This window comes from Vespa velutina, chromosome 6 (genome assembly GCF_912470025.1).
Source record: "Vespa velutina chromosome 6, iVesVel2.1, whole genome shotgun sequence".
NCBI classification, from domain to species: Eukaryota; Metazoa; Arthropoda; class Insecta; order Hymenoptera; family Vespidae; genus Vespa; species Vespa velutina.
The window spans coordinates 3,098,128-3,108,720 of NC_062193.1; the positions used below are offsets into that span (position 1 = coordinate 3,098,128).

The following is a 10,593-nucleotide window of genomic DNA, read 5'->3' on the forward strand; positions in this document are numbered from 1 at the left end:
GTACATGAATAAAAATAAAATTGCTTTTATTTATACATTTTAATTTATAAACAAAATTGATGTATATCATGAACATATAGATAATTTATAAATGATAATCCTACCAAAAAGATCTGTGCTTTCATTAAATAGTAATTTGAAAGATTTTCCTGTAACTGTAGTTTTCAATACAAAACATTGAACTCCATTTGTATCTTTCGGGAAAAAGGGTTCAGCAATAACTATGCTACCATTACTGTCATCAATTTCTACATAACAATCTTTTCCAGCGAAGCCACCTTGAAATTCAATTTCAAATCCAGATATAATACAAGTTTTTTCAAAATTAATTATTATCCATTGTTGTGTGCCCTGTGACATGTATAACAATGTTATATTAAATATATATATTTTGTACACTTTTCAAATTCTAAAACTTTATATTATATTTTTTTGTATTTAAACATATGTAATTATTTACTTACAGCGTCAGAATTCCAACATGTTTCATTGGAATCATCAAACATATATTTTTTTCCATAATTTCGATTATCTTTATTTATTACCGAACTAACCCTGCATAGAATAAATATTTAGAACAATAATATATTAATAATTTACATCCTACTTTAGTAATTTATATTAATACTATATAAACTATTGAAAAGAAATAATTTAAAAAAAATACATACATATATACATATATACATATATATAAATTAAAATATACATTTAGAGAGTGAAAGCATTATTATCAAAGAAATATCATTGATTTAATAATATTAATTGAAGTATAAAACTAACCTACAATCGAATTTGCATTCCTTCAATAAATTTGTCATTATTATTGCATTTATTTATACATTCAATACAAGTGTTTAATATGATAAATAATGATTTGCTTTAAGATACACAAAAACACTGTAAAGTAAAATCCTATATATATATATATATATATAGGTTAGAATAATCATTCCAAATAATTATATTTTATTCATAAACCTTAAGCATTTCATATAATTTTGAATAAATTGTTATAATATCAATTTAAGAAAAATTGAATTTTATATACATATACGTAAAAGACATATTTCAATGTTAAAAAATATTACTTTCTTTTCCGACATCGCGCGAAATATCGCCATTGGAGGATATACGTATATCGTATATACAAGTTGTTCAATTGTACAACAAAAAATTTATGATTGCGATGAACTAAAGAATTTTTATGTTGGATAATTATAACAATTATATAATTGTCCCATTAAGAATAAAACAATGAGAAATAATAGAAATTAAAATTGTTAATTTATTTAAATCATATTCCGAAATTTGGACATATTTGATATTTGAATTTGAAAAAATGAAAAAAATTATAGTAAAGAGTATTTATTATATATTTTTTATTAGAATAGAAAAAAATAGAAAAAATGCTGATAGAAGGTATTATAAACAAAAACTTATACATATTCTATAGATTGAAAAGCGAATGAAAAAATCGAAGGATCAAAAAGAGATGAACAAAATGTTAATGAACAATTAAACGTTTCATTTCAAACCGATTAATGTTTGTGCACTACTATTAGATGTATACTTTAGATTGATATGTTATCGAAATTTATTATAAAAATTACTAATCAAAAAGAAATTTCTTTAATTTAAAATGATTATATAAAACATCGTATATATATTTATGTTTGTTATTATGAAAAATATCTAAAAAATTTTTATATTTAATATACAAATAATCAAAATAGTTTAATCAATAGAGTTGCATCATGTTGTCAAGTTTCTTAATAAAATCAACATTTATGATTGGACATTTGTTAAAACAATAAAGTTCAACCAATCATATGTGTTTAAAGAAAAGTGAAATAAATTTCAGTACGTCGTCCAATATACGAACAATTGTTTGATTTAGCAAAAAATGTATAAACAGTATAAGCTATTCGTTTCGACTCAAGTATTGTGATATCTAAGGCATTGATGGCTTGAATTTGTTGTGCATGTTCTTTGTAATAATTTTAAGAAGAAAGGACACAGTTTTGATTCTTGATAAAGATTTTTTCACGTCTGTACCTATATACTACATCATAATGGCTGAAAACCGAGAAATGATTTTAGCTGATTTTCAGGTAATTTAAGAGAAACTTTATATTAAGGGTTATTAAAAAATTTAGATTATGATTTAAGGTTATGGTAACATTTCTGGATGACATTGGCAATAGTTGAAAATAGAGATTAAAAACAAAGAAGTTTTCTTTCACTTTCATTTAAATAAAATTTGACAATTTCGATAATGACAATTAATCGTAGAAAATTTTTATGTTACATTGCTCTTTTCCTATTATCATTATATTTATTATTAATTGATATTTTTATAAACAATAATATTGTTTTATTTTTATTTCTTAATTAAATTTTTATATTAATTATATATAATAATATAATTATGTATATGAAGAAATATATAAGGAATAAATGAAGATATAAATTTGATCCAAATTTTGTTAATTTCATTTGTTAACTTTAAGTTTTATTTATATTTCTATAGGCTTGTACAGGAATTGATGATGTTGGAGAAGCTATTCTGTATTTGGAAGGAACGAATTGGGATTTATTGGTAAATTTTATCATACAAGATTATAATCATTGTGTATATATATATATATATATATATATATATATATATATATATTATTATTTATAAATAAATTATACACAATAATAAATATATTTTTGTAATATGCAGGCAGCAGTAAATCAAGCAATGCCACGAGGTACCCAACAACTACCTTTTGACATGGGTCCTGAAGTAGAAATGATAGAAGAAATAGGAAGTATACCCCATTCTTCGATAATAACGCAAACAAGTTCTTTAAAAAATGCTGAAACTGCAAAGTCAGAAATAATAGAAAATGTTAAACCTGGAACGAGTCAATCAAAAAGTAATGCGCCTGCTAAGATGCTTACATTCCATATTAATCATTTAAACAGGACTTATAAGATAGATCTATCTGAATTATCTACCGTAGGTATGTATTTAAATATATATTTTTTTATAATCCTATTTTATATATCATTAATATTGGTATAAAATATTGAATGATGTCAGTATTATCTAAGATATAAAAATAAATATTAGGTGAACTTAAGCAGTCTATATCGAAAAAAACAAATATTGCACCGTGTCAACAACTTATACATGGATGGAAAAAAGGGCCCCAAACAAATTCTACTATTCTTCAAACATTAGAATTACCAAGAGAAACTACATTATCCGTAACATCTCTTTCAGACAACTGGGATTTAACAGGAGAAATGTATATAATATAAAATTATTTTTTATAGACTATATATATATTTTTTTATTGTTTCTTATAAAATTATTTTATTTTTAAGCGTATGTTTGTCGGATGGTATCACACTAACTTATACTTTAAACATCAAAGATGAAGTACATAATAAATCATATAAATTAAAATTTCCTGGAACACACACGATATTAGATGTCAAGACAAGTATATACTCATTGATTGATGTGCCTGTTCGACATCAACAATGGAAAGGCTGGCCCAGCTTATTGACAGATGATAATGTAGTATTGGCACGAAGTGGTATTCATTATCCAGAACATGATCTATCTGTTAGTAAGCTTCCTTCTAAAGAAGAAAAAAAGGTAATTTCCTAACTATTCATACCACATTATTTTGATTCACATTATATTATTTATAATACTACATTGTATTATTTATCCTACAATATATATTAATTGTAAGATTTATTATGCAATCATAAATGTTCATATATGAAATTAAAGTAATCATAAATTTATGCTTAATAAATCAAATAATACAGTTTAAAATAAAAGTTAGAAAAGTATAACATATAAATTAAAGATTAAGCATAAAATAAATAATAAAAGATAAATTATTCAAATTTGTAATTTAACAAGTCCTATTTTCTTATTTTTCTTTTTTTTTTTTTTTTTCAAATTTCTGATTACATTATACATATGATAAATTAAGTTTTTAGCATGAGCAATAAAAAGTTTTGATTAAAATAATATGTTTCATGATTTTAGGATGTTGTAGAATTAATTGACAGTGATAGTTCTATAGATGAACCAGAAGATGTGGAAGAATTTGATGTTCCTGAGTCATTTAATGTTGAGGATGATATTTTCATAGATAACATTAGATCTACCAAAATACAACGTCTTAGTAAGTATATTAAAGAATTAATGAAAATATAATTTATTTTATATTATTACATTCATCTTTTATTTCAATCTTTATTCGACAGTGCCAGAAAATGTAGAAGATGAAATAGTGGGTACATTACACTTTGCAGAACAATATGAAAAGCGTTATGGCCTTAATCATCCAGAATTTTTTACTGGCACCTTTGAAGATGCTATAAAAGAATCGTGTCTAAAGCCTGCAAAGGAGGTTTGTAATATGTATTTCAACATATAAATTTAATCTGATAAATATAACATTAGAAATAAAATCTGTGTATATCGTTTTAGAGGAAATTATTAGCTGTATATTTACATCACGATAATAGTGTGTTAGCAAATGTATTTTGCACGGAATTACTAGGCTTTGGAACAGTACTTCCATTACTTTCTGAACATTTTATTGTTTGGGGTTGGGATATCACATATGAATCTAATAAACAAAGGTATATAAATTGTATTCATGCTTCTAATAGAATTAATCCCAGTGATGATCTTTATAAAATATTTGATTTGATTTATATAGGTTTTTGGAATCAGTGAATCACACACTTGGATCTGTTGCTGCACTAACTGTGAGAAATATTGATGTTGACACTTTACCAGTTCTTATGATAATAATGAGATCTAGATCAAATACAGAAATATTTACCATTGTACATGGTAATGTGGGAGTTAATGAATTACTTACTAATTTAATTCAAGCAATTGAAGTTTTTCAGGTAAATATTAAAATTTACTTATATCTGAATAAACATACTATATATAAAAAAAAATTTTGAATTAATATTCTTTGGATATAGGAACAAAGACGTACCGATATTGGTGTAGAAGAAGAAAGACAAGCTAGAGAAAAAGTCAAACAAGAACAAGATAGAGCTTATCAAGAAAGTTTGGCTGCAGATAGGTAAATAGAATCATATAAATTTATTGTAATTTATAATAGACATAGAGTGAAATATTTTATCTGTACTAGCTATATTTATTTATATAAACATATATTTCATAGAGCAAAAGAAGAAGCAAAACAGATGCAAGAAGAGATTGAAAAAAGACGAAAGGAACAGGCAGAAAATGAAAGGTTAGCTGAAGAAGCAAGGAAGGAAGCTCATAGACAAGCAATAGAATCTAGTTTACCTCCTGAACCCCAACAAAATGCAGGTGATGGTGTTCTCAAAGTAAGAGTAAGGCTTCCAGCTGGAAAATTTCTTGAACGTAGATTTCAGCCAGATACACCACTTCAAACACTCCTTAATTTTTTAATTGTGGAAGGTTATCCTACGGAAGAATACAAAGTTCTTTCTAGTTGGCCTCGAAGGGATGTAAGTAGATCATGTAAGCAATTTAAGTTCTTATCTTATAGTTACTTTTTTTATTAATTGATTAAGTTAATCTCTAAAGTATTGGGTTTTAATATCCCATACTTGATATATTTATTTTTTTTTTTTAAATAACATTTAATATAAGCATCTTATCATATAAGAGTTTCAAGCCTAGTATTGTTTATTACAGTTAACATCTATGGATTCAAAATTGACATTAATGGAACTGAAGTTTTGTCCACAAGAAACAGTAATATTAGAAGAACGATAAATTATTTGTTATAATTAAATTAAAATGTAGGTGTTAAGCATCAAAATATTCTTAAAATGTATTTATTTAACAAATTTGCAATAGTAAACGGTTAATTTGAGTTCTGTTTATTATACAATTACATTTTACGTCATACTTTCTTCACATAGATAAATATTAACAGATGTAGTTTTATTTTGTAAAAACTCATTACCCCCATACATGTGAATTGTATGTTTTAAATATCCACAAAATAAATTACATTTTGAAAATTTTATTCTACTTATTGTTGTTATTAAAATAAACTTAGAAATAAAATATTGCTGTAAAAATTTTCTTATATATTTTAGTTATAAATACAAAGATGCAGCGAAAACAATGTCTCTTTTTATAAGTTTAATTGCTTCACTAAATTTATTTTCTAAATCTGTATTTCCAATATTTTTTGCAGCTTGACATAATTGCCTTAGAACTTCTTCTAAACGACGCATACATCTTATTATCGATCCTGAAATATATTAACGATTATAATATAACTATATATATTAATAATAACATATTAATTTTTACATAGACAATTATATTAATTATCTATACCTTCAAATATATCTGTCATTTTACATATCTGTAAAAAGGTTGCACCTTTACACCAAGCATATACAACATCCATCAGGTATGGTTTAAATCTTTCTACGTATGTATCTTCATCTAAGTCTAAATTAGCTTCAGTTGAAACTTTGGCTATCCTTCGAGCTAAATCTTGCATTTGCCTAAGTGGTCCACTTAATTCTTCAGTACTTTTAGGCATTTCATTAGATTTATCATCACACACAAAACAACTAATTAAAGCTACCATTTGTGGTATACTTAATGAATTAAATAAACCATTAAAAATCATTTCTGTCATTAATAATTCATCAGTTCCATTTAATTCACAAGCAACTCTGCCTTTTAATTCTATTACATCAGCTGCTGTACAATAGGCCATCCTTCGAAGTACTCGTTTTCTACATTTTAATTCATCCATTTGAAGTATGGATTTAGCCTGTTTTAGTTCTGTTTTGGCTTGTTTTAGTTGCACACCTAATTCTTCTTTATGTAAAAATTGTTCATATAATGTATTCACATTACAATCCTGTATTACAAAATATAAGTTAAATAAATTAAATTCAAATTTTAAGTTTAAATGATACTCATTCTTAATAAAAAGACCAAAGTTTATATTTACAATATATTCATATTTGAAGGGGGAGGGGGAAAGAGGACATTCTTACCTTGTGCAAAGGATGAGAGTAAAGTCTTTCTTCTAGAACTTCAATTCTTTTAACAATGTCTTTAAAACTCTGATCTTCAATGTGCATATCAGTTATGGGATTTAATAATGGCAGTCCATCTGGGAACCGTTTTTTCACTTCTTGAATGGTTTTCAGTACACTTTTTCTATTATCAGTAGGCCTTAAATCATTCGGATGATATAATCTAAGAGAACTGATTTGGGAAATTAATGTATGTAAAACAGGAACAACTTCTATATCACCTTCCTCTCCATCACGACAAGGTAATAGACTTCCTTCAGAAGATTTTTTAGATACGTGGAGTAAAATATCAATAATCAAAACGGACTTTTCCTTTATTGGATTTTTGGGATTTTTCTTTTTGAAATTTACTATAATACCCCAATCAAATGTTTCATTTCCACTTTTTACCTTTTAAAAATATAAATAAATGAAGAAGATAATAAGCCAATATGGAATGTAGAGTTAATACATATAAATATAAGTTTAGATATTTTAAAATTACTTCATGTTGTATCAAACATACCTTTATCAATCTACCAGGTTGCAAAAATGGAAGTAAATACTCTGGTTTTGTCAAAAATGATCTAAATTCAGTACTTAATCGATCTAATTGCTCGCGAATATCGTGATATGTAGATATCTGATTATACTTTTCTATATTGATTTCATTATATGCAACTTCCAGCTTTTTTACTTCTGTAAAAATGATAAAATACACGGAATAATGTTAAGTTGAATATACTATACTTTAATATATTTCCAATAGAATAATAAAAAAAAAAATGCATACTATTGTATAAATTTGGTATACAAGCTTGATTTTGAAATTGATAGAAACTTCTTTCTAACATATATTCTGGATTTATTTCTTCTACTCTAAGAAGATTGAGCACCATATTATATGTTAAATGGAATGCAGAATTTATTGGATCTGGTTTTCCCTGTACAATTTCTTTACAGACAACCGGTTTAACTTGTTCATCGATCATTAAAATAACTATTCCTTTTTCATCCAAGCCTCTCCTACCAGCACGTCCAGACATTTGGATATATTCTCCAGATGTAATCCAACGAAAATTTTTGCCATCAAATTTACGTGGCGCTGTAAATAAAACTGTTCTTGCAGGCATATTTAATCCCATTGCAAAAGTTTCCGTGGCAAATAATGCTTTAATTAATCCTTCACCAAATAAAATTTCCACAGTTTCTTTTAGAATAGGCAAGAGTCCTCCATGATGAATACCAATACCACGTCTTAAAAGAGGAAGTACGTTCTCGACTTGTGGTAATCGTCTGTCTTCTTCGCTTAAAACATCCATAGCATTGTTGAAAACTTCATCTACTAATTTTTTTTCTTCCAATGTATTTAAATCTAATTGTGCCATTTGCATTGCATAGATTTCACAATCTTTTTTAGAGAAACTAAAGATAATAACCGGGGCAAAATTTCTTTCCATAATCATCTTTACCATTTTAAAAATATTTGTTTGTCCGTCATTTGTTACTCGAAGGCCACCTTTACGACCTTTCGTATCACCTTTAGCAGCATCTCCATGTTGAAGACAAGCCATGGCTCTATTGAAATTTTCCTCTTTGAATTGTCCTGTTTCATCTACAACCTATTATTATAAAAAAACATAAATTATAATACTTCCTGCATTCTATTTTACTAAAGGAAATAATCATCAAGTATTCTATATACCAAATGAATACCATCTCCACCAACTGGAAATATATAGTGTTGTAACGGTGTTGGTCGATAGTCAGTATAAACAACATGACATGGTTGTTTATGTAAATGAGCAACCCACTCAACAAACTGACGTGCATTAGGTATAGTAGCAGATAGAAACACATAATGTACATTATCAGGTAAAAGAATTAGAGTTTCTTCCCATACTACGCCTCTTTCTTTGTCACGCATATAATGAATTTCATCAAATATTACCCAACCAACTTCTCGCATAACCTAAAGATAATAGATATTTGGTGTTAAAATTAATAGAATATATATATATTATATGATAAAGATCATTAATTTTGTTAAACCTCGGAACCCCTATAAAGCATATTTCTTAAAATTTCTGTTGTCATAATAAGAACACTAGCTGTTGGATTAATTGTAACATCTCCTGTTACTAATCCTACATCCTTAAATTCTTCATAAAATTCTCTGTATTTCTGATTACTCAGAGCTTTTATGGGAGTTGTATATATTACTCTTTGTTTGTCTCTTAAAGAACAGGCTATCGCATACCTATTAAATGAAATTATCTCTTGTAATTATTTTGTTAGTTGCTAATACATATAAGAAATATATATATACTCTGCAACAACAGTTTTCCCTGCCGAAGTATGTGCAGAAACAAGAACAGATTGATTATTTTCAATACATAGAATTGCCTCCTTTTGAAAAGGATCCAAAACAAATTTATATTCCTTAGCTGGTTTGGTTTGTTTAGTTTCTAATGAAATATATTCTTGATCCGGTGGTACTGCTACTTCATGTGTACATGATTCTATTGTTTCTATAGTATGAATTTTAATACGTGATGCCAATTCATCTATACTATATTAATAATAAAAATTTCACAATATAGTGAAATTAAAATAAGACATATATTACTATCATAGTATCATAATAAAAAGTTTATTATATATTAAATAAATAAACAACTTTTATAAACGAATTAGCAAAAGAGAAAATGTAAAACAATTAACCTACTTGATATCGTCCAAGAGAGAGTCTGTTTTTAATTTTTTCGTCACTTGTTCTTCATGATCATTTTCAAGATCACGTTTCGATGTATTATTAGAATCAACTTTTCTGGATAATATTTTCAAATGAATATCTCTTATAAGTTATATTTATATAGATTACAAATAAAATTTGTTATATTCTTACATTGTATTAACTTCTTTCACTGATCTAGGTATTATTTCCACATCACTTGCCTCTTCAAAAACATCAAATAAATCATTAGTAAATTCCGCCATTGTAATTTCTTTTGTAATGAAAATACAATGAATAAACAGAAATATATATTGAAAATCACACGTGTGCAGGATAAACACGAACGTATCAATAAATTTTCGAGTCAAAAAATCATAGAATGTGTTATAAAACCTATAGGATCATAGATTATATATCACTATAGAATAGTCCTACAAACGGTAAATTTGGCGCCTCAGATAATATGGTATTAATGAATTAACGAATGTCGAAATGTGGACCGAAGACCAATCAGCAACGAGTACAATTTAGAGATTTGGCACTGCGATCGGATAGAAAGTAAAGTAATTTTCTAATTAAGAATGCATTAATGTTTTATTATTAAGGCTGTTCATTATTCCTGGTTTTATAATATTTTACGTTAATAATGAAAATAGGCATTATTTTTGATCGATGTTGATGAACAAGATTTCATTTCGATTCCGTTTTTTTGAATTTTTCCTTTGAAAAAAAAAAAAAAAAGAAAAAGAAAAAACCGTGTTAAAAAATGA

At 26.1% G+C, this 10,593-nt stretch overlaps 3 protein-coding genes across 6 annotated transcripts; 1 reads left to right on the forward strand and 2 right to left on the reverse strand.

Moving 5' to 3' along the window:
* Position 1: 1 nt before the first annotated feature.
* On the reverse strand, positions 2-1,040 carry LOC124949851 (nuclear receptor 2C2-associated protein). 2 transcript variants are annotated; one of them, XM_047495592.1, is made up of 3 exons: positions 982-1,040; positions 465-555; positions 2-351 (listed from the first exon to the last, which is right to left on the reverse strand). In XM_047495592.1, the coding sequence occupies exons 1-3, from the start codon at positions 993-995 to the stop codon at positions 67-69; spliced, it is 390 nt and encodes a 129-aa protein (XP_047351548.1). In that variant the 5' UTR covers positions 996-1,040; the 3' UTR covers positions 2-66. The 2 variants fall into 2 exon arrangements, with proteins under 2 accessions (XP_047351548.1, XP_047351547.1); XM_047495591.1 differs by lacking the exon at positions 982-1,040 and adding an exon at positions 784-975.
* An 856-nt stretch (positions 1,041-1,896) lies between these two features.
* Positions 1,897-5,912, forward strand: LOC124949789 (FAS-associated factor 1). Of its 2 annotated transcripts, none has more exons than XM_047495487.1 (12): positions 1,897-2,114; positions 2,534-2,602; positions 2,732-3,014; positions 3,125-3,302; positions 3,382-3,658; positions 4,064-4,202; positions 4,285-4,430; positions 4,511-4,665; positions 4,746-4,941; positions 5,023-5,126; positions 5,229-5,554; positions 5,732-5,912. In XM_047495487.1, exons 1-12 carry the CDS (start codon positions 1,986-1,988, stop codon positions 5,824-5,826), a joined length of 2,097 nt encoding a protein of 698 aa, XP_047351443.1. In that variant the 5' UTR covers positions 1,897-1,985; the 3' UTR covers positions 5,827-5,912. The 2 variants fall into 2 exon arrangements, with proteins under 2 accessions (XP_047351443.1, XP_047351444.1); XM_047495488.1 differs by having other exon boundaries at positions 1,899-2,114; positions 5,229-5,541.
* LOC124949788 (exosome RNA helicase MTR4) lies at positions 5,908-10,238 on the reverse strand. 2 transcript variants are annotated; one of them, XM_047495483.1, is made up of 10 exons: positions 9,995-10,238; positions 9,815-9,916; positions 9,416-9,658; positions 9,139-9,346; positions 8,792-9,058; positions 7,880-8,708; positions 7,613-7,785; positions 7,066-7,497; positions 6,389-6,926; positions 5,908-6,299 (listed from the first exon to the last, which is right to left on the reverse strand). In XM_047495483.1, exons 1-10 carry the CDS (start codon positions 10,084-10,086, stop codon positions 6,142-6,144), a joined length of 3,042 nt encoding a protein of 1,013 aa, XP_047351439.1. In that variant the 5' UTR covers positions 10,087-10,238; the 3' UTR covers positions 5,908-6,141. The 2 variants fall into 2 exon arrangements, with proteins under 2 accessions (XP_047351439.1, XP_047351440.1); XM_047495484.1 differs by lacking the exon at positions 9,416-9,658.
* Between the last annotated feature and the right edge of the window lie 355 nt (positions 10,239-10,593).

Coding starts and splice junctions, on each gene's coding strand:
- LOC124949788 (XM_047495483.1), bottom strand. CDS start 10,086: ATGGCGGAATTTACTAATGATTTATTTGATGTTTTTGAAGAGGCAAGT. Junction 9,059..9,138: donor TGCTTTATAGGGGTTCCGAG/GTTTAACAAAAT, acceptor TATTATCTTTAG/GTTATGCGAGAAGTTGGTTG. Junction 6,927..7,065: donor ACTCTCATCCTTTGCACAAG/GTAAGAATGTCC, acceptor TTTGTAATACAG/GATTGTAATGTGAATACATT.
- LOC124949851 (XM_047495591.1), bottom strand. CDS start 821: ATGACAAATTTATTGAAGGAATGCAAATTCGATTGTAG. Junction 556..783: donor GAATGCAAATTCGATTGTAG/GTTAGTTTTATA, acceptor TATTCTATGCAG/GGTTAGTTCGGTAATAAATA. Junction 352..464: donor CATGTTGGAATTCTGACGCT/GTAAGTAAATAA, acceptor TACATGTCACAG/GGCACACAACAATGGATAAT.
- LOC124949789 (XM_047495487.1), top strand. CDS start 1,986: ATGTTCTTTGTAATAATTTTAAGAAGAAAGGACACAGTTTTGATTCTT. Junction 4,666..4,745: donor TATGAATCTAATAAACAAAG/GTATATAAATTG, acceptor TGATTTATATAG/GTTTTTGGAATCAGTGAATC. Junction 5,555..5,731: donor AAGGGATGTAAGTAGATCAT/GTAAGCAATTTA, acceptor TGTTTATTACAG/TTAACATCTATGGATTCAAA.